We start from the raw sequence: 23,765 nt of genomic DNA, 5'->3' as shown, positions 1-23,765 counted from the left end.
ATTATGAATGACCCATGTATTGATGACGTGTCCAATATCCACAGTTATTGACAGGCTGGTGGTTAGATCCATTTGGAGCTTGAGGCACATTGACTGGGTTGAGCTCGCTGCTACAGGTTCCTCAGGTGAGATTATTATTTTATGGAATTAAAATTCGGTGCAAGTGGTTGACTCCTTAATAGGTTCATTCTCTTTTATCTTTTTCTATTATTTTTAAAGAGTGTTTCAGAGGCTGTGTGACTGTCGTTTATGGGCCTTCCTCTTACAGAGGAAGAGATGCCTTTTGAAAAGAGTTGGCGGATCTCAGTGGGATGTGTTCAGACCATTCGTTTGGGGAAGAGGATTTTAATGTGGTTAGAAGAATAGCAGAGAAATCCATTTGAGGCATGCTTACCAAAAGCATGAGGATGTTCAACCGATTGATTGAAGAGCTGATATTCATATGAAAAATGGTCTGTTTACATGGTCAGATTTTATAGATGCCCTTTCTCCTGTCCAAAGCTGGATCGACTCTTTCAAAGAGGTAAAGCTAGTTCGTCTGTCTTGAACAAGTGGAACAAGGAAATGTTTGGCAAAGTAGAGTTGAATCTGAAGATTTTACAGGATGGTATTGATAAAATTGATAGAGTAGAGGAGCAAGGAGGTATGAATGCTATTCTAAATGCTAAGAGATCATATATGAGAGCTTCCCTTTTACATTTAGAACTTCATTTTCCAACATTTACAACATCTCATTGAAGAAGGGGGCATCTATTGCAGATTGTTGGGAGGAGAATACAAGATACCGGGATATAGGCCTTTTTGATTGGGAAATGGAAAGTTAGATGGGTCTAATTCAAGCTTTGGATGTGGTCCAAATCGGCCTTCTTAAAACTTTCTGAGATCTTCCCTAATTTCTCCCATTTTGGAATTTTTAAATTCCCAAGAAAGTTTAAGTTTTCTTGTGGTCCTTGGCTTCTAGGAGCCTAAAATCTCAAGATTCTCTCCAAAAGAAGTACAGGAATTGGCCTCTCTCTCTCTGGATTTGCAGTCCGTGCAATAAGGCTGATGAGTCCACAGACCACCTTTTCATACACTGCCCTTTCCAGCCCATGGTTGGTGTAATAAAAATGTATTATTGCCAGGTCAGCAGTGAAATCAACCCAACATAGTATAAAATTAATATATTTTTACCATCTAATTTAGAATTGCCATATAATCATAGTCAATAAGTATTTAACTGTCACATAAGCATGTTTTTAGGTCAACTAACCGCCAAAGGGTTTCAAGGACCATTTAGAACCATTTCTTAAACGTCAGAAACTAAAAGTGCCCATTTTGAAATTTCATGAACCAAATAGACACATACTTTAAACCTTAGAAACCAAAAGTGTATTTTTTTTTCAAGATTTAATACTAGTCTCGATTAATAAACATTTTGAACGTTTTCCTACTAATTATTTTGTAGGTAAATATTATCTTGTTGACGCTGGATATCCACAAATAAAAGGATATCTAGGTCCTTATAAAGGTGAAAGATACCATCTTCCTAATTTTCATCGTGGGAGTCGACCAAGAGGTAAAAAGGAAATATTTAACCATAGACATTCATCTTTAAGGTGTACAATTGAGAGGACATTTGGTGTTTGGAAGAATAGACGGTGAATAATACGACATAAGCATTGCTTTCCTTTTGAAAAACAAGTGAAGATTGTTCTTGTATCAATGACAACTTTATAATTTTATAAGAACTCATTCTACAACTGATCTTGAGTTCAAGCCTTATGATGATGATGAAGATTTGCTTCCTTCAAGTGATGAAATAAATGAGTCTAGTGTTACAGAAGAAAGTGAAATTTATGGGCGTGGAAAAGAGATGGAAGATGAGCGGTAGAAAATTGCTAAACTTCTTATATCTCGTTAATGTATTTATTATATAGTCTCTGTTTCGATACTTAATATGTAGTATAAATTTTTATATTTATAGAAACGTTTCTAAATTGAATTAGATATGTAATTCTTGAAATTTTCGTTTGATATATATTAACTATTAACTCACATGGTACTTGTGTTAAAAAAAATGTAAAAGTAAAACAATCGAAAAAATAAAATAATAAAAATAGATAATTTATACAAATAATAAATCAATTGTTATTAATTATAATATATTTAAACATAATTAGTTATATAAATAATTTTTTATTATAGTAAATAGTTAATAATTGTTTAGTTAAATTTCTCAATCATAATACCCTTTTTAGGAATTTAGCATTTGAAGCCAAACATTAATAATTCAAAATCACTTCTAATTATATGAAAATCACCTCTAACTAAACACAAAATTACTGATATTTAAACCACTTTATAAAATCAATTATAGTTAAATCTCTTTTTTCAAAATCGCTATTTCTCACATCATTCTCAAACACACCCTAAATATCAAACCTTTTATTTTAATAGAAAAAAAAAACTAAAAGATATCTAAAAAGGATTGAAGTAAAAAATCTTGTCAAAATAAAACTTAGAAAATCCTAACCATACTTGCAAAGATATTTAATAAAACAGCGCAGTGGTAAAGCATAAAGAAAAGCTTTTCAACTAACAAGCTCTCACTGGGTTCAGGCAAAACAAATTCTAATAGGAAAGTCCAGGATGAGCACAGTTGAAGTAGCATTCCATATGTAACTCTCAAACTCAGACAATTTAGAATGAAAATTTTCCATGTCAAACGACATATCTACGCATGCAATGGACATCAAGGATTTCACTTTCAGAGTCCCATTTTTATGATTGACAGACAGATTGCCAAAAGGGGCACAGCAGCATTCACAAGAAATCGATCCATCGTGGCAATACAATAGCTTAATTGGCCCTGACCATGATATGATCAAATAACCTGAAGCAAAGTATTTCAACGTTTTAGACATACTTATGATATGATACATTGTTTTATTAAACCGCCTGTATTCCCAAGCATGCAGAGCTGGACAGTCGGCTTGCTGGAGTTCCCTCCAAATGGTTCGCCAAAATCCTTTTGGATGTATTTTCAAATCATGCAGCACTCAAACAGTTCTCCCAAGCCCCGTACTTTGAACAAAAGCTTCCACCGCCACTCTGCTGAGCGTACTCAGAAACAACAGCACGTGCACAGACATCCCAAGTTCTTGCTATCTCCCCAAGCGACATTGGCTGTGAAAGGTTTCGCAAGGATATGCTAAATCTTGACTTGGCCTTTATAGAGAGGTCTTCATATTCCTTGCTGCCAAAAATGATGATACTGACAATGATTGACTGATAGGAACACCAAAGAAACTGAATTTTTTTTTTTTTTTATAAGAAACTGAACTTTTGATTGAGAATAATGATAACAAAACAGAAACTCAAGGGCATACAAAAACACAGTCACTGAAGAAGAAAGCCAGACTAGAGAAAGGGCTTCCAATCCAAAGTCCCTGAAGAAGAAAGCCAGACTAGAGAAAGGGCTTCCAATCCAAAAGAATATGATCTAACTGATAATTACAAAATAACTTCGAAACAGACCCATGAAGAAAAATTAAACCTTAAGAGATCCCAAACAGACTCCCACTCTCTTTCCACCCCTAAAAATTTTATTGTTTCTTTCCAACCAAATCCCCCACATAATCCCAAAGAACCCCGCCTGATCAAACTAAACCTAGAGATCGATAAACCACTTCATGAGAGAAGGTGGACAATCGCTTGGAAAAATTGTCATAATACCTTTGAAGAATCAGTATGCATTCTAATGGTCTACCCAGCATATGCTTTCATCAAATCATAGACAAGTTGAGGATGCATGAATACCTAAGCACTACTTGAGAAGTATTAACCTAATTGAATAGAACTTTGGTCCTATAACCAAGGATGATTTCTAGGTTTTTTGAAGTTCAAAGCTGCTAATGGGCATCATATCCATTTCTGGGAGGATGCCTGGGAAACGGAGGCACCTTTCTCATCAATGTTCCCCAACTTTTATGTCTTATCAGCTAAGAAAGAGGCGCTTGTAGCAGAATGTTGGAAGGGTGAGAATCAGACCTGGGATATGGGGATTAGAAGAAGATTTCTTGACAAAGAACTGTCTAGGTGGGCAGAATTTACGGAAAATCTGGATGCTATCTAAATCGTCAATGACAAAGACAGATTATGGTGGAAGTTAGACCCAAGTGGTCTTTTCTCAGCAGAATCAGCCTTTATACACCTCACTGAACCTAAAGCCAAGATGAATTCCCCCAGCGGACTACATTGGAAAATTGGTCCCTTCTCAATAGAAACCTTAATACTGCAGATATGTAACAAAGGAAATTCCCAAGCTGGGCTCCCTCCATCTCCCTCCATCCGTTGCTTTAACTACAAGGAGAATGAGATCCTTAATCATATTTTTCTCCATTGCCCTTTTGCTCAAACAGCCTGGTCCTTCCTTCTGTCTGAGTTTATTATGGCCATTTGTCTCCTTCATTGGGTGCATTCTTGACTTTTGGAAAGCCCATGAGGAAGGTCTATTAAAGGAAAAGGTAAAATTCTGTGTAACTACACAGTGACCTACTCTATTGTTTATGTAGAAAGAAAGATCAAAGGATTTTCGAATATAGATGACCTTAGTGGATTCTTTTTGTCATGGTGTGCAGCATACAACTATGTGGTGCTCAAACCACAAGAAATTCTTTTATAATTAGTCTCCTACTACGAAGGCTTTGATTGTGTAGTTTTTTTGGCGGGTGTTGTCTGCTCCCTTTCTTGTTTCACACATATTGAGTGTTATTATATATATTAAAAAATAATAATAAATAAATAAATAATCAAGGATGATTTCTAAAATTTATACTATTATATTAAAGATACGAAGTCTAACCTAGTTTAGAATTTAAAACAGTAAATAAGTTCTCCATTCTGTATAGTTTTATGAAATAATTTTTTATTTGGTGCAAATAACCTGCTGCATACATATATTGTTGTTTATTTGTTTTGGTGGCAAGGGAGAGGGGTTTGTGGAAGATAAAGCTGGATTTGTTAAGAAAGAAAAACAGCTGACAAACAAAACCCAGAACCCATGTAGACTTACCTGACTTCAACAGGAAACTTGTCTAAGAGTATCGGGGAACAATTTGGATAGTTTGTAGGAACAAGCAACCGTAAAGGCTGAATTGGAGACTGCAAAGCAATAATGCATGTGTCAGAGAAGTGATAATTATACAGCAACGAAGAACCCATTATGTAAGAAATATGGAACCCATTATGTAAGAAATATGCTCACCATTTGTGCAGAAGCGTACTGGGATTTTAAGTTGGGACTGAGAGCCACAGCACTAAAAGAACACTTGACAATTGTTCCTTCACTACCATCAGCAGCAGCCACTAAAGCACTTGGATCAACAACCTCATCACTGATAACGACCACCGTGTCGATGAGACGTTGGTTTATTTCCCTTATTTCTTCCAGAAGAACATGATTGGCCTGCAACAAGTACATATACATATATTAAAAATAGTAAAGCAAGTGCAATGAAACTAAAGTGGACCAATATAAGTTCAAAACTAACAAGATTGAGTTGATAGTCTAACGGAAAGATTCATGAGAAAATTACAAGCCCAAAGAATACTTTAAATGTTAAACAAGCAAGAACTTCTAATCGTACTGTCCAATATGATAGTTGCTTTATCTGGCTGTTATACATCATCGATTTGTTGCTTTCTTCCTTCCCCCTCTCTCAAAAATTTCATATTTGTTGTTTTGTTGCTTTCTTATTCAAACATCTTTTGCACGAATGTACTTCATCAAGCTAATAGTAATAGCACTATCACTCTCTATGATCCACGTAAACTATAGATTGGCCAACATGATCATGAGAGCATGTCGGACACTTAAAACTATATTGTTAGACCTTTAATACTTAACTTTTACTTTCTGCTGCGATAGGAACATATTTAGACATGCAAGCACTATTAAATAAGAGAAATAATAAAATATTAGAATGAGAAACATTTACTTTTTCAAATGCATAGCCGTAAGGGAAGTATTTGATATTATTTTTTTCTCCATCTCCAAAACCTTGACCTTGGACTTTCAAAAATCAAAAAACAGATAAAAAGGGAACAAATTGAAACTTTGAATGGAGTGACTAAAATAGTGCTGATAATTTCAACTCATTGTACACGGCAAAACTAAAAACTGTATCATATTGATGCAACTTGGACGCACAAAGAACCTCAATTAAAGCACACCTTAACGCGACAAGCTGCCTCAAGGCAAGAGGCGACAAAAGGCATCTCCTGGTTGAAGCGAGGTGTACTTGATAAAATAATAAGATAATACTAAGTATATCTGTGTAAAGTGCTCTAAATGCAGGTTTGTATAATTGTATTTATTGGAGCAGAAATACTACCATTAGGCAGTTTATTGGAGCAGAAATACTACCATTAGGCGGTTTGTCTTCCATGCAGCTAGCATTCCATGAATGCTGGTGGCTACTACTTTAATTCTCCTAGGAAATGTAAGAATGAAAGAGTGAAGCTTTCATCTGACTTTTTTTCTTATTCTTTTCTGATTCCTACCCTTCTCCTCCTCCTTACTCTTCTTCTTCATCAAACCCTTATTTCTTCTTCTTACCACTGACTAGCACTTCTTAGTTCTGCACTTCTGCTAGGAATGTGAAAAAATAAAAGGAGACGTTTTATAGATACCACACTCAAGGAATGGCTTCCTCAATTATTGTTCTTAGGCACTTGTTTTCCAATGCTTCTTCTTTGATTTTTCATTTTTCCTCTTTGGTTTTTTTTTTCCTAGTTAGAAGAAAGAAACTTTACTAAAAAACTCAAGAAGCTACACCCAGAGGGCAGGGGTTGAGCTAACCCCCTAGGGAAGCAACAGAGCACAAAAGAACAGAAGAACAAGAAAAGGCCACCTAACAAAGTTCAGAAGAAACTCGGAAGAAAGCCTTCCAATTTCTAATTATCATGGATAGGCTATAATTACAAAAGAAATATTGGTGGTTTGCACTCCACCAAGAAGCCAAGTGTTGTATACTATTGACAAAAAAATCAGTAGGATGAGGATCCTTTTTTCCTTCAAAAACGAAGTAATTCCTTTCTTTTCAAATGCTCCAAAAGGTAGCACTTAAGCCACACACCAAAGAATCCTAGGTTTTCTGTTGAAACTCAGCCCCTGCAGCCCCTCCAATAGCCAATCTTCTACTCTGTTGTGAAGACAAATTGACTCTTTGGTCTTCAATTCTTCTTCGAAAAATCAACAAATGGAAGAATAATTGAAGAGGAACTGCTTTCCTTCACAAAGGCGAGTGCCTGTGTCACCTTGAACACACATTCACGGTGACTGGAAGGTGCATATAAGCGAGCACCTTATTGAAGGTGCTCCGCATAGGTACTTGCATGGCAAGAAGAAGGCCTTGTCTCGTCTGGCCTCTCGCGATAGGTGAGCACCGGGCTGCAGCACTGATTGCTACCTATCTTAGAAAATTTCAATATAGCAGTTCAGTCCGGATAATTTTATCCAAGATATCAGGATTTAATCCTAAGGCAAGTAAAAACATATGTAAGCAAACAAAAAAATTGGTTTATCTATGACATTGAAAGCATGTCAAACACAACTCACCAGCATGATGTCTATATAATTTAGACAAAAGGTGTACAAAGATGGGGAAGGAGTTGGAAAATCATTAAGGTCTAAATCTAGAAATGGATAACAAAAGCTAATGAATCAAAGATTTTGATTGTTATCTCATAAAATATTTTCTCAATTTAGAGTGACTGAAACAATACATTGTTCAACTGTTCTATCAAATGTATATTCACCGGGAACACAACTTAAAAAAAATGAGAACTATATCATGCTAAAAGATGAAGCATATGTGCGATATCTAAATGCAAATCTAATTACTAACAATGATTTCTACTTATAAGTTCTTCAACTTTTTTTTGCTTTTCATTGATGGATGAAAAGGAACAAAAAATTTTCAAAAATACAAACTCCAAAGGAGTGAGAAAGACATAAAACTGTAAATATAAATAAAAGTAAAGCAAAACGAAAGAACTAGAAATATAGCACATTTATTGAAGTTCTTCAACTTGTAGTGCCTTTTAACAATGTTCATTCAAACTACACATTTATTTAGAGAATTGTAATGGGTGGCAAATAGTTTTGCCATATTTACAGATATAGCAGAAATAATAAGAGTTTGCAAATAGCACCCTCAGGTGTTGGTACGGTGGCAAGAGGCTTGGATGTTGATATCCACGATCCAAGTTCGAGTCCTTATATGTCTAGAAATAAATAAGAGTTTGCAAATATGGCAACTTGTAGGTTAGGAGTCTATCTCTAATTGGCTCTATCACACATCTATTAGTGATAGACACCTATTATTGTTAGATTTTGCTATGCGTGCAATGCAACTACCCCAATTTATTTAACCCTCATAGAACATACAATACATAAAATTTGTTATTACCTCAACCCTAGGCCTCTTGACACTTGATGTTGCAGTAGATTCAAGATCAGATGTCTCTGCACCAGTCAACGGTTTAAAAACATCATTTACGCTTCCAGCTGATGATACAACATTTAAGGGCATTGCACTTGTATAGCGCCTCATTTTTTTCGTTCCATTTAGCCCATCATGTGAAACAAAATTTCTTGCTTGTAGTCGACATTTTGTCATCGCAACCAGATCCTCCCCAACTGCAGCCCTCGATCCATTGCCAGGGGCCGAGCCTGCTATCCTATCAATCATACTGACAACTGATCCTATGCCACTGACAGAGGCACTCAAAGCTTTAGGTGACATTGATTTAACCTGAAAACAATAATAAGGTAACAACTAACAACCATAGAAACAATCAAGAAGAGAGTCAATGATTTAAGCTGGATTCAACAAATAGAAGCACATAAGCTTTTGACTAACCGCTTTAATTAAGCGTTCAAGAGGCTGCTCTGTAACATTTGATTTGCCAGAAACAGTTGGTAATGCATTGACATAAGAACCATCTGTACCACTAAACTCAGCAAGCAATGGTGAGGCAGATATCCCAGGGGTGCCAATGGCAAGAGATTGGGCTTGTGTCCCGGACACACTTGTTTGTTGTCCAGTATTTCCAGCATTTGTAAGTGATGAGACAGCAGACATGGGCTTTTCAGAATCACCAGGAATTGGAGATGGAGCCACAGGCGAAGTTGAAGGAGATGGAACAACAAAGGGGGAGCTTGCCGATTGCAAAGGTGTCCCAGTTTTGGTAATTGATGAAAGCAGGCTTTGTTGGTCAACCTGTGGAGAAGAATTTTGGGCAACTTGAGGGGATGCAGCCTGAAAGATCGGAGGTGAAATTGGAAATGAAGTTCCTGGTTTCAACTGCGGATGGGAATAAGCTGAGCGCTGAGTTGCTGGGAGATGTTGAAACATCCCTGGCTTCACAGCAAGCCCCTGTCTCATCTTCAGATCATTTATCTCATTGATTGGATTAAGGTGTGACATTTGGTGCGCCTGCATTTGCATTTGTGTGGGTAATTGCTGCTTTCCTTGCTGATGCAGCTGTGACTGTTGCTGATGTGATTGTGGTTGTTGCTGTTGTTGCTGATGCTGCTGCAACATCTGCTGCTTCAGTTGATGAATATGTCTCTGCTGCAATTGTTGTTTCAGCTGTTGCGGCGATTGCATCAACTGCTGTGGATCCTGTTGTTTCAGATGTTGATGTTGAAGCATATTAGGATTTGACTGAAGAGCACTGATATTTTGCTGCAGAGGGTTCACCCCATTTTGTGATGACAAAGAACTACTGTTTGCCCGTTGGGAAGTGTTTGCAGGATTCTGTTGCAAAGACCCAGCAGCAACCTGCTGCAACGAGCTCAGTGAATTTCCTTGTCCTGATTCCAAACCAGAACCAGGCTGCATTGGGCTCGTCATGTTTTGTTGTGCTGCTGATCCTGAAAAAGATGAAAGGGAATTGTGTTGCATATTGTTCATATTGTTCTGCTGCACCGGAGCCACAGAACATTGCATGTTTGCAGAATGAAGTTGGGAATTGATTTGATTTTCAGGAGACTGTAGTGAAGTCATCTGTGACTGTGACTGCTGTATCGAGTGCATGTGAGAGGCAGGAAGCTGTCCTGGCTGCAGTGTAGATACGGGATTCCTTGGCCTATTGGAATTCAAAAAACTAACAATCTGCTTCTCGTAATGGCCTATCTTATCTTTAAATCCAAGTACGATATTACTTTTTGGAACCTGTAAGAATGCTAAAAGGCGTTCCAAAATTGACTTAAATGCCTTGAGCTTATTTAGTTGCTCTAACTTTGGTTGTTGTGGAAGGCTGTCAAACTGGTCAATAAAATATCAAAGTAAAATATCAGTTGATACAAACAAGAGAAATTCAAAAACCAAAAATGTGAATGGAGGGGAGGGTATTTAACAGCCAAAGTAGAAAAAAGATTAGCACTGCTCGTATGAACAAAAGGTGATAGTTCAATGTATTCACTCCTCAATGAGGATTCAGCTGCTACCACAATTAATAATATCAAAAAGTCAAAGCCCAAGGATATAGATGGAGAATCACATACCTGATTCAATTTTGGAAGAATTTTCTGGTACATTTCTTTCAATTCAAAAAAGTACAACTCCTTCATAGCTTTGATCTAAAAAAACAAAATTAACAGTTAAACAAATTCCACGAAGGAAAAAATATTTACAAAAGGAAGTAGAACAAAGAATCCCACTTGACAAAAGAAAAACATAGAAGATGAATCCCATGTTAAAGTGCCTTATCGGTAGATGCTATCTTCCAATTAGTCAAAATGGGAGCCACCCTCAAAGATCAGACCTTTTTTACAAAAGATGCCTAAGGAACTTGCTAAAGTAATAATAGGGAAGTATTGGGCCTGTTATCCTGTAATTACTTGGAAAGTTGGTTAGAGTTATGGTTTTAAATAGAGTGAGTTAGCAAGATTCATAGGTAGACAAAATTTGGAATTTATTTTAGGAAAATCCAGACCTCTCGAATTGCTTGAGTATTGTAATTTTTCCTTTATATTTCAATACGATTTTCTATCAATTTCTATTACAATTTTTGGTTCCTTTCAGAACTCAATCGTTTAACACTCTCTTGACTGCCTTAAACACAAAGAAGTAATTAGAAAAGTTAGAGAGTACCAAATAAGTTAGAGAGTAATTAGGAAAGGTAGAGAGTACCAAAGTGATTAAGAACTATTTTTGCACCGTTAATATAAAAACAAATTGGGTTTCAATGGGCAGCTTCATGGTGAAATTCTGTCACAATAAAGAATAATAAAACCAACATTAAGAATTTTTACCTCTTACAATGTTGCCAATTGAAGTTCACTTTACCCTGCCCTTGAGTTGTTCAATTTTTTTTTTTTTATTGAATGAAGCTCTTGTTCCTTATCTAAAAAATACAATGTTGCATATTGAATGAACTTTCTTTTGAATCTAAAAAAAGTAAGTCAAACTTCATTGAAGAGACATGAAGTGTGTGCTGCGAGAACTCTTCTATGGCTCCTTTGGAAAGAGAGGAATAGGAGACTTTTAGAGGAGAATGCAGCCTCTTTTGATTCTTTTTGTGTAAATATAAAGCATACAGCTTCTTGGTGGGCTTCAATCCATAAGAGCGTTTTTTGTAACTACAGTTTCTAATTTATTCTACAAGTTTCTTTTTGATTCTACAGAATTGGAACTCTGTGTGTATAGATCCTTAGGGAGGGTTCCCTCTACCCTCCGCCACTAGGCTGTTTTTGCCTACTTTTTGGGATCCCGTTTGTTTTGAATACATTTCCTCAGTTTCTTATAAAGAAAAAAACATGAAGTGTTGGCTTAGTACCTTCTGATAAATCTCCTCTTGCCAATCACCAGCATTGGCTTGTCCTGTCTGAGCGGTGGAATCTAACGATGCTACATAAATGAAATAAAGGTCAGAGGATAGAGAAAATGTGTGCCTAGGAAATATAAGTGAACTACAAGATAGAGATAGTGCGCCTCCCTTTTTAATAGGAAAATCAACCTTCATTAAGAACAATAAAATGGTGCTCTCCCCCATTTATATTCAAATTATTCTCCTTGTATAATTTGTTCTAATCGGGAAGCTTTTATCTTTGCTTTTTAGTCATCTTCGATTAATTGTACTTTTATTTATGCTCTAATTTTCTTTCCCCTAAACTCCCACCTTGAGAGTTGGGAGTTTGTATCTTTGAACCATTCTAGTTCATTTTCATACCTCAATAAAAAGTTTGTTTCTTGTTAAAAAAAATATATGAAATTTAAGAAAATGGAAGTCAGAATTAGTTTTAAGAATAAAAAGTTTTTAGATAAGAGACCATTTGATTGATATCAAGGATATTACAAAAGGTAAAGCTTCACGAATAAAATTGAGTGTTATTAACATTGCAATTGTGAAAAGACTTTTTCATTCAATTTTCAAGAAACTCCATTTCTCCAAATCTCAAATTGAGTCTATGTTACTGTTCTTTCCTCCTGGCCTCTCCCTTTCTCATTTCCAACACGTCATATTTTCAACAAGATCACCAGTATTTTAGCTATCATTGATAATATCTTAAATTCATTCAATAGTGATTGGTAGGGCTCTAAACTTAAAACAAAGCAAGAATACATACTTGATGACGTCTCTGGAAGAGCCCTTTGCGAATGATACACCTGCTTTTGCTGATCCATTACGTTTTGCGGTTGAAGCAAGGAGCCTGGTGCTTGGCCTGAAACTTGAAGCCTTTGTTGGAGCTCATGCGACATGACATTTGGCGGCTGCTGCTGCTGCTGCAAAGGAACCTGTTGTTGGACCTGGGTAGACTGTAATGGAATCTGTGACATCAACTGTTGGGATGGCTGAAGTTGTCCTTGTTGACCTTGCGTTGACAATAAATTTGATGTATTGGGCGGAGGTTGTTGCTGCATTTGAACCTTGTTCTGATGCAGCATATGTACAGAGTGCTGATTTGTTTGCATGTTTGAGTTACCTGACTGAGTTCCATGAATTTGTTGTTGTAATCCAGAAACATTACTTTGAGGTCCTAACTGCTGCTGCTGCTGCTGCTGCAAATTTGATAGGTTGTTTTGCTGAGTCATCAACTGCTGCTGCTGTTGTGATGGCGGAGACTGCATGTTTGATAGATTGCTCTGCTGCCCATGCGACCTTGATTGCTGAGGCAGCTGCTGCTGCATGTCCCCAAGGCTGCTTTGCTGCCCAATTAATGAATTCTGCTGCATATTTGAAGAATTTGGTTGTTGACTAATTAGCTGTTGTTGCTGCTGTGAAGGCAGCATTGTCTGCTGTGGCATTGTAGGCTGCTGATGCATGGCAGCATGTGGTTGGGACTGCTGCTGCTGCCTAAGAACTGGCTGTGAAGGTTGCTGAAGCATGGATTGAGTGGGCTGTTGAATGGGAGATTGCTGGCTTTGCTGCAGATTAGAGAGCGAAGGTTGCATCACAGAAGGTTGCATAACAGATGAAGTTTGTAAAACAGATTGCTGAGACGATTGCAGTTGATTGGGTTGTATTAGATTCTGTTGCTGTTGCGACATGTGAGGTTGCATAAGTTGGTGTGACATACTCCCCTGCTGATACTTCTGCTTGATAAGCTGCTGCTGTAACTGATGCTGATAAAGATACTGCTGCTGGCTTTGGGACTGCTGCTGTTGCTGTTGGGAAACTACTTGTCTTCCTTGTATTGGCCTCTGAGAGTTGGGAAATACATTGGAAGGAACCCCTTGACCCACAGTATTTCCAACATTCTGTGAAACTCCAGATACACTTTGCATGCTTGAACTCTGGCCAACCATAGTTGGCATTGAAGATGGGGCCAATCCAGTGACAGGAGGAACTGCAGAAGGTAAGCTGGATGAACTCTGAGGAGCAATAGTATTTTGGATGTTCTGGGAGAGTAATTGCTGGCGTGATTGAGGCTGATTGGAAGACAGTGGGACAGTTGATTGATTTATAGCTTGAGACGGCATGCTCTGTGAAGCTGTTTAAGATAAAATATACAGTATCAAATCAAGTAAGATTAATAAAATGCCATAAATTAAGTGAGAGATTATTACAATGTTCAAGAACTGAGAAGTCAAAAACTCTAATAACAAGAAAGTCATTCACAATTGGCTTAGATTGTCTGTTGACGACATACCTGTATCCAGAGGCTTGTTGCTAGGCACCATAGAATTGGATGGTAATGGATTTCCCATAGAGCTCTGAGACTTAGTTTCCATGGTAAGCATCTTCAAAGATATTTTCCTCAGGTAATCTGACTGCAACCAGAGGTGAAAAATGGAATTGGTAGAATACTCAAGAGAGCACTAAAGGAACGTCGTGTTTAGTGCAGAATAAATAACATAATAAAACAGGATTTTCTAAAGATAATATAAGTCTACATGTACAAGTCATTGTAGGAGAACCATGCTTCAGTACACAACTAAAACTTAGGTACAAAATCAAATTAGAATCTTATTGTTGTTAGGAAACGAACTAAAATAAATTTGAACATGTTAAACACATGTAATTGTTATATTTCTTGATCTAAACTATAAGAAAGTGTGCAGGGAATACCTGACTGGTGGCGGCAGTATAAATCTTTTCCTCAAACCTTACAGCAATTTTCCTCAGCTCACTCAATCCCTCATTACCAGAAACAGGAAGGTGCCTCTTCAAAGTCTCCATTCTAACATAATAATGGAAAACATAATGGCTAACTAGTTATGAAACACAAAAGCATGGGAATCTGTTCACGGAAGGAAAACCACAGTAGTAATCCATGTCTATGATTCAAAAGATTAGATAAAAAATTCAACAACATCCACAATGCGTCCAATATCTTATGCTTCTGATCTTTAAAGAAGAGGTATGATTATATCTCCAAGAGGTTATGAGTATATATCGTCAAATTAATGGGGATGATTGAAGCAAACTAGGATCTGGGAACAGCTCCCATCTATTGGGAATACATAAAATCTCAGAAAAGGTTCGGAAGAAAATACAAAATCGATAATAGTTCTATATTTCGAAAGTTCTGCTGTGCATTGTTTAATCCACACAACCATCCGAAAGTGACTAAACCTGAGCTACGAACTATGAAACATAAAGTTAGAAGAGCCCAAACACATTTCTCAAATAAGATATAATGGTCGAGCAAGAAAGAAAGCATACATCTTGTTGACAATTCGCTGTCGAGAATCGTTCTGCAATTGAGACCTCCAATCCCCAGAGTCCAAAGGGGGTTCGCCACCTTGGGGAGGTCTCCAATTACTTGTATCCATTCAAAAGTTTCGAAACAACCTACGAGAAAATATTGTATCAAAACCCCAACAACAGCGCAAAAAGAACTTGTGAAAAGAGTCCTTCAAGGATGGAAAGGAAGGCTGTTTTCTGAGGAGGGAAATCAAAGTCTAGTTAAATAGTCCCCAACGCTGTGAACGCTGTTTCAACTTACAACACCAAATGTTCTAAAGATTCAAACCAACGAAGCCCCAAATACTTACAACTCGAATACTGATAAAGCCGTGAAGGACAATTTTCTGGGAGTAGGCCTGAATTCAGCGGCGGAGACGGGAATCGGCCCAGTGTGGGCAGAAATCGATTTCGCTAATTGTTTGGAAGCTGATTACAGAGAAATAAGAGTCCGATTCAGAAATCCATCCGGTTATTGGGAAAATTGAGGAGATTGCAAAAACAGAATAACGATCAAAGGGTTCTTACTTGAAGGGAAAGGCCGCAGACGATCTAGGCAGCCAGGCAAGAAGACGGTGAGCGAATTCTGGCCTTTCCTTGCTTGGAAGTCGAAGACAGAGCCAGAAACGACCTCTTTTCGAGTCTTCTTCTTCAACAGCCCTTTTAAATTTTAACATGTTTTCCTTATCATCGTGGAAATTACTTTGCTTTTTTCCTCCTTTTTCTTTTTCTTTTTCTTTTAAATGATAAAATAACTTATCTTTCAAATATGTCATTACATCACTTTTACATTGAATAAGTATATAAAATATTCCATATTTTTTTCATTTTTTGGAATATTTGGAACATAGGTACGACATCTTAAACTTAGAGTTAGGAATTATTTTTCAGGAGGTTTAAGAAAATTGTGATTTCGCTAAATTTTGGAAGTCGGATAATGTAAAGTATAGTGAAATAAATTACTTTTTCTTCCAACATTTATTTAAATGATATGTTTAATTTAGTTAATCCCCACAAAAGTTTTTTTTTTCTTTTTTTTTTTTACAAATATCAAAGATAAGCGGATCATTAAAAAAATATTGCTTTAAAATTATCTATTTAAGATAATAGATATTATTTATAATAATTTCTTCCAAATATTAAAAGTAAACTGAGATATTATATAATTTTATTGATTTTATTTTATACGTACATGTAATATATATACTTAATTGCATAAAATTGTTTTATTAGTTAGTGAGTACATTAATTTATCTAAATTATAAAATTACAAATAAAAGCAAATAAATTTGATAAAAGAAAATATAATAATAAAATAATGAAGGGCCAACAATGTCAATATAGGATGCTCTCTGCATGAGAATCATGGAAACTCATGTTTCAAAAGGTATCCAAAACAACTTGGATGCTTTTCGTGTGGGCTTCCTAAGATACCCGAGTATCTTGAGATACCCAAGTATCTTACATCCTCGCAAAACAAACGTGGAAATCCAAATGACCGTCTCATGGGAATCTTCGTTAAATGATTTTAAGCTTTCCTAAAATCAATTTTAAATTTTCCAAACAAGATCATTGGAAAGAAAAGTGGTTCTGACAATGGCAAAAGTGATTGACCATACTAAAATCACTCCCAATCAGACCCTTACACTTTTGTCAATAAATAGCTTGTTTAGAAGGAAGCTAATATGTAAATTACCAATTTGACTATGGTAATGTATTTTTTAAAGGAAAAACTTGGCTCTTAAGATTAAAGACCACAACAGTTATGATTATAATATGACCCAATAATAAATTGACATGTGTTGACTTTGAGAATTTTTTATTATTTTATTAAAATTCATATCTCGTCAACATCTCTTCAATATATCTTGTACTTTCTTCAAAACCCATTTTACGTTTCTCTTCCCCTATGCTCTCTCCCTACATTCTCTCACTTTTCTCTTTTTTCTTTCTTCTGGAACACATCTCCTTCACTTTTAAAGTAAATACTACATATATTTTCAACTGTTTGATGAAATTGGGAGACCCATAGAAACAATGTGAGAAACACAACTTTCTAATAATTGATAATATAAAGAATGACTGATTCTAAACAAGTGAGTTGGTTTTTTAGTTCTCTTTATTTCGTGGAAGGGAGAAAAAAACGATATTTGGTTAAGCGTGGAAAGAGTATATTCTTAAAAAAATGATATTCGGAAAAAAAAAATATTTGTAGCAAATAGAAATATAAACTGGAATGAGTAATTTTACCGAGTTCTCCCACATGAAATCACTCCAATTTTTTATTCTAATAATTATGTGATGGGTGAGATATTTAACGTATCTTTTATTTGTATTTTTGATATTCTTAATGCACGCTTAGAGTAATATCTTTCGTCATTATGGATTTCGACCTTGTTTATACTATAATAGCGAGAATAGTGTACTTGCACTTGCATTCGCATCAGTTGCGGACATGCAACATGCATATTTAGTTCATTTTAGGCATGTTTTTGCTTCATTAATGTCCCAAACTAAAATTATGCACGTTTTAGCTACCTCGACGCTCAAAGTACTAATTTAGGATGTTTTGTAACTGGAGTAGACATGTTTCTGTGGTTATCTTGCAGTTACGGTAGCTACGTAGGGTACATTAAGTTGTTATGCATATTTATTCTTGTTTTGGGAAGATAATTGTATTTGGTTCATGGCTATGTAGAAATAGAAATTATGGTTGCCACTCAGGGGATGTGTTATAAAGTATTGAGTTCATTTTGATATCTTAGGAAGCCTTTTGGGTAGGTTAAGTTCAAGGTCGGTGAGTTTATGTTTTTTGGGTTCATTCTAGTAGCTTAAGAACAATTTTAGCTATGTTTAGCAAGGTAAGAACTATTTAGCTAGTGTGTGAGTTGGTTGTTTTTAGTTCATTTTAGTACCTTAAGAAACCATTTTAGCTTGCTTGAGGTCAAGGGATGTAAGTTGCTTTTTTAAGTTCATTTTTCCGGTTGAGGCACCATTCTAATTAGGTTGAGTTCAAGAGGAGTGACTTATATAAGTTACATTCATTTTGGCCACTTAGGCACCATTTTTGCTAGGTTGAGTCAAGGGGGTGGTTGAGTGGTATTGGATTGTTTTGGCCAGTCAAAGAACCATTCTAGCTTCTTTGAGCTTAAGAGAGGTGATTTGTGTGTTTTATGAATAATTATGCATTGAAGGTCAATTTCTTCAACAAATTGCGCATCTAATTATTAAACATATTTTATTTCTATTTAAGTAGCTTTCCTTATATCAAAAGCTCCGGACATATATCCCAACATTTCCGACATTTCACGTCCTTCTCCTACCATTTCAGAGTGGTCTAGGGGTGTTTGTAGTACGCCTCTGACACCGTGCTAGACGCTCCATTGGGTGGTTTGTTGATGCTTCAAATAACATCGAGGCATCCGTATGATGCATAACCTTTCCTTTTTGGTACGCTCGACATTAGTCTTGTGCACTCTGCATGCCTTCTTGCGGGTCAATCAAGTTCCACGTTTTGGCAAGGGGCTTCCATACGACACCTCAAATTTACCCTGAGATTTTTTAGATTTGAATTTTTAGAATGGTTAGAAAAAACTGAATTGGATAAATAAAAATTTGAATGCACTGATAATTATTGTTAATTGAAAGCAATACAAATGAGGTAGAATAAGAATAATTTTAGTTTTTATAAAGTTACTCCATGGAAATTTAAAGAATTTGGAATACCAAACGTTTTAATTTTTTAATTTCATATATATTTGTCAATTATCAATATATTTATAATGTATTAAGCAAGCATTTTACACAAGGAAGAAAAGGGTGGAAAAAATAATTTAAAAAAACACTTGAATTAGCAAAAAAAAAGAAAGTAAATTGAAGTTAAGGGGTTGGAAAGCTAAAACGCTAAAAAAAGATATTGCCAAAGACATTGTAAAAAGTAATTGTGATTGCGAGTTAAATAGTAGATAAAGATATAATGAATCAAAGTTACCTCTCAACCACGTTAATTATAAGTTATATAAACTTATTTAACTTAACCTTTTTTTATCATTTCTTAAATTACATTTCAAATTGAAAAAAATGAAATAAAAATACTTCAAGATATAAACATACATTACCAAACACAAGAACTTACTTTTCCTTATCATTTATTATCTACATAACTTCCTCCAAAAAAATGCCTTAAATTTTAAAGCTCTAAATGGGAAGCTCTTTATTTTGACAACTATGACTAAATTACCTTAACAAATACTAATTATTAAAGTTTATTGAAAAATCACTCAATAAATACCAAATAGTTAATTTCTTGTAAATATAAACATAGCATTTAAAACATACTCAAGTTTTAAAAAATAAAATTAATTTTAATATATGATAACATAAACGGAGAATATCACGTATATGAGATTAGTTATATTTAAAAGGGGTTTAAGATAAGAAAATTTTTATTTCTTGTTTTGTCCTTTAATGATTTTAAATAAAATTTGTTAATTTTTACCATAGTAAACTAAATTAAAACTTTTACAACTTTGATAATCAAATAAAATGAGCTTGATTGGAACTTTTAAAAGAACTTAAAAGCTTAAACGGCAGGGACTAAATTGGTAATATATTTTGGTAATTAATTAAAAAAAATCTTCAATGTAATTATTAACAAATTAAATAATTAGAAAATATTGCTGTATTTTGTAAATATAAACATAGAATTTAAAACATACTCAACTTTTAAAAAATAAAAATAATTTTAATATATGATAAAAATAAAAGGAGAATATCACACCCGTTAAAAAGATTAGTTATATTTAAAAGGGGTTTTAAGATAAGAAAATTTTCATTTCTCCTTTTGTCCTTTAACAATTTTAAAGAAACTTTGTAAAATTTTATCATAGTAAACTAAATTAAAACTTTTACAAAATTAAATAAAATCATAGGACCTTGATGGTAACTTTTAAAAGAAACTTAAAGCTTAAATTTTAGAGACTAAATTGGAAATGTATTTTGACATTAATTAAAACAAAAATCTTCAATGTAATTATTAGCAAATTCAATAATTACAAAATATTATTGGGTTTTAAAAGAAACTTGAAAGCTTAAACTTTAGAGACTAAATTGGTAATATATTTTGACAAAAACTAAAACAAAAATCTTCAATGTAATTATTAGCAAATTTCAATAATTACAAAAATATAATTGAGTGAGGGAGGCTCAAACTCTTGACCTGACCTTAGAGTAACTCTGAGCTATGAGACCTATGTAGTATCCAACTACGCCGCCACCACCCCCATTTGAAGACTAGTCAAACAATGTACTAATTATTTGCTTTACAGTGAGAAATAGAAATTATAAAGAGAAATTTATAGGTGGTTTGCTCAGAGGATGTGAGCTAGTTAAAGGCTGCATAAGACGTCTTGAGGTTCTTCTGACTTTTCTCCAGTTCCCCCTCCGTTAGCTAGATGGTACTTTGTTCGAGGGAGAGATTGTTGGGAATATGACCAAAGTTCTACATTGGCTAGGGAAGACAAAGGTTCATAGTATAAAAGTAAAGGACAATATATCTCCATTGATATGATAATTATCATACTCATGCCCCTAATTGGCATAATCGAGGAATATCTGCCTCGAAACCTTGCCATGGTTATAAGAGATTACATAAAGATTAAAAAAAAAAAAGAGAAGCAAAGTAAGAGGCCAGGGGACCGATCAGCTGCTGCCAATGTGCGACCCAAGCTCTCCTTGGGAGGCTAGCAGGTCAGCCTAGTCAACCAAGCCTACCTCTTCGGAAGAGTTTACCACAGGCGAGGTAGGAGCAACTACCTCTTTGCCTCGAGAAGCCCCAACAACGTCACCCCCTGAGACAAGTCTTCCTTGCCATCGTCCTCGTACTTGGAGTCCAACTCCTTCAGATATCGGTCTACCAAGTCTTGGGTACCAGGAGTTTCATTGGGACCCGCAACCCACTTCACCGCGTACTGCTTCTTGAAGGGTGCGAGGTCGACCTCGGTTGCCACTGCATTCACGCTCTTCATCAGGAACTTTAAGCCTGCGTCACTGAAGTCTTTGGTGAAGCCATCAAAGTATGGGTGCTTCCAAAAGGACTAATTGAGGAAGGTGTTATTTCGAAATCGAGCCTCCCACCTCTCGATGTCAGCTTGCGCCTCGACCAGCTGACTCTCCCAGTCAGCATTCTGGCGCATGAGCCCAAACTTTTCAACCTGAAGACCCTTCACGACTGCATAAGACGCCTTGAGGTTTTTCTGACTTTTCTCCAGCTACCCCTTCGTGAGCTTGAGCTTTCCTGGGCAGCCTTTAGCTCTGCCTTCACCCCTTACTACTCGCCCTCAGCAGCGGCGACAGAGTCCAAAGCTGTAGAGATGGACTATCTATCCTTCTCAGACAACTTCTCGCGATTGTCAAGTTCGACCTTCATTATGAGCAGTATTCAAAATGTTGATGTCGATGAAAATATCGAGGTCTCGATTTTACGAATATTTCGATGTCGATGGATATTTCGGGAAAAATAATGGAAATTGTAGAAATTGATGGAAATTTTTTGAATTAGCAAATAAAACTTGAATTGAAGCTTAATTGGCCTATAATTGATCACTTTTAACATTAAATGTAAGAATATGACCATTTTACTTATGAAAATGTCAATGTCGATGGAAATATCGAAAAAAGATTTTTTTCCTTTTAATGAATATTGATGGAAATTATTTGAATATGTAAAATAAACTTTAATTGTAAACTTCTGACTACTTCTTTAGTGTTTTTCATAATAGGATTCATTTGGAAATGAGATAATTACCGACTTGGTTTCCAAATACATTTCTAAATTCTAATTAACTCGTACCTGTTTACTTTTTACCTACTTCTCTTTTCAAATTTGAATTTACACATTTTTCAAACACATTTTCAAATCAATCATCAATCCAACTTTCCAATCAAATTTACCAAATTTCCAAACACTTCAACTTCGCGATTGTGTCATTCATCTAAATTATCTACTAATGGAATCCATATGTGCTCCATATTCTACTCATTTGAGCAACTACCTTCAAAATTTTCAGTCTAGGATGACTTGGAAGAACTATTGTAATTTATATCAAGGTTATCAAGATAGTGCACTAGATCCTCCGAGATCATCTTTTTGGTATTAATTAAGTTACCTATTCTACTTCATGTTTCACCACTATTTGTATATAATACTATTTTATTTTTTAAAAATTCTAAGATTATTTCAATCTTTATATATGTCAATATTTCACATATATTGTTCAATTGTGTAACTAAGGAATAAGTTGGATTATAAATTATCAATAAAGGAAATTTCAAATCTTATTAGTTATACTTTATACAATATTAAAATGCGAATGTTTCATTGAACAGACTAAGATTACAATCATCGAGGTTATGAGAAATTATAGACTGTAGTGGCATAGTAAGAAGAGGACAAAAATAAAATAATCTTAAAAGAAGAAGAGGAAAAAAAAACATGTCGACAATTGAGTCGACATGGGGGAAAATTGACTTTTCTCCCCTATGTCGATGTCGAGCATGCGACATGTCGACATGTCTCTCGACATTTTGAACCCTCATTATGAGAGCCGCATGAACAAGCTGCAGCATGAGCCTGTAAAACAAACAGGATTTACGATGAAAAATAGTTCCAAAAATCAAGAAGTAGCGGGTTCGAGACTGTCCTCTTTACTTCGGCAGTGAGGTAGACCATGCGTTGAACCGCGGACCCAGGAGCACAAATGAACTTGGTGGCGCGCCTTATACACCGTGAGTAGCTGGCACTCCCGATCTACTTGACCCTCTTCTTCGTACCAACATTGGATGGTTACGCGAAATCGCATCTCCACATCAGTAGTGCCTTACATTTTAAAGCTCTAAATGGCAAGCTATTTATTTTGACAACTATGACTAAATTACTTTAACAAATACTAATTATCAAAATTTATTAAAACATCACTCAATAAATTCCAAATAGTTAATTTTCTTGTAAATATAAACATAGAATCTTTTTTTTTTTTAGAAAAGAAATGGATTTATTAAATAAGTCGTAAATAGTCTCATGGTTACAATGGTCCCTCCTGGTTTCCATTACAATCCAGTTGGGAAAATCAGACACCCATAACCCCAGAGCTTCAGAATGAAGGGCAGCAGATGCAAGCTTGTGGGCAGGTTTGTTTAACTCTCTTGGCACATAAAGAAAGGAAATTGCAAATATCCCTCACCCATGTGCCAGGTTCCAGAAGAGTGTCATTTTCAGAATTGATGAAGTCAACAGGCAAGGGACAATCAGACTCCACCAAGACACACTAGAAGTTTAAACGAATTGCTAGCCGCATGCACTCCGGGATGACACATGTAAAAAGATTAGTTATTGTTGGGCCATGTATTTGTTTTGGGCCCAAAATTAAACTGTGCTGAAATAGTATCTTTATGGGTTGGGAACAATTACAATCATGTGGGACACGTGTCCAGGGCACCCCACTTATTGGTGGAAAAGTTGAGAACCAATTTTTTGGCTCTTTTGGTGTGGTCTGCGGCTGTACAGAAAGCAAAGAAAGGGGAGA

General features: G+C 35.6%; 1 protein-coding gene and 1 pseudogene across 2 annotated transcripts; one reads left to right on the top strand and one right to left on the bottom strand.

Moving 5' to 3' along the window:
• Window positions 1–7: 7 nt before the first annotated feature.
• LOC148211727 (uncharacterized) lies at window positions 8–1,903 on the top strand (annotated as a pseudogene). Its single transcript, XR_015790311.1, has 2 exons — window positions 8–125; window positions 1,448–1,903. The product of XR_015790311.1 is annotated as an uncharacterized LOC148211727 (transcript).
• Window positions 1,904–2,741: 838 nt separating this feature from the next.
• NRB4 (mediator of RNA polymerase II transcription subunit 15a-like protein) lies at window positions 2,742–15,871 on the bottom strand. Its single transcript, XM_022298719.2, has 13 exons — window positions 15,712–15,871; window positions 15,495–15,612; window positions 15,163–15,291; window positions 14,566–14,677; window positions 14,147–14,267; window positions 12,623–13,987; window positions 11,833–11,903; window positions 10,559–10,633; window positions 8,910–10,319; window positions 8,457–8,801; window positions 5,249–5,449; window positions 5,057–5,145; window positions 2,742–3,238 (listed from the first exon to the last, which is right to left on the bottom strand). Exons 3-13 carry the CDS (start codon window positions 15,270–15,272, stop codon window positions 3,031–3,033), a joined length of 4,107 nt encoding a protein of 1,368 aa, XP_022154411.1. The 5' UTR covers window positions 15,273–15,291; window positions 15,495–15,612; window positions 15,712–15,871; the 3' UTR covers window positions 2,742–3,030.
• Window positions 15,872–23,765: the final 7,894 nt, after the last annotated feature.

Source organism: Momordica charantia, assembly GCF_013281855.1.
Source record: "Momordica charantia cultivar OHB3-1 chromosome 4 unlocalized genomic scaffold, Mcharantia_2.0 BLBB01000004.1, whole genome shotgun sequence".
NCBI lineage: Eukaryota > Viridiplantae > Streptophyta > Magnoliopsida > Cucurbitales > Cucurbitaceae > Momordica > Momordica charantia.
Note: the sequence above shows the minus strand (reverse complement) of the source record. Positions and strands in the feature narration are given on the sequence as shown.

Excerpts from the sequence above, each read along its gene's own strand:
- NRB4 (XM_022298719.2), bottom strand. The coding sequence starts at position 15,272 with ATGGATACAAGTAATTGGAGACCTCCCCAAGGTGGCGAACCCCCTTTG. Across the intron at positions 13,988-14,146 it reads CAACAAGCCTCTGGATACAG|CTTCACAGAGCATGCCGTCT; the intron begins GTATGTCGTCAA and ends TATCTTAAACAG. Across the intron at positions 11,904-12,622 it reads TCTTCCAGAGACGTCATCAA|CATCGTTAGATTCCACCGCT; the intron begins GTATGTATTCTT and ends TCATTTATGTAG.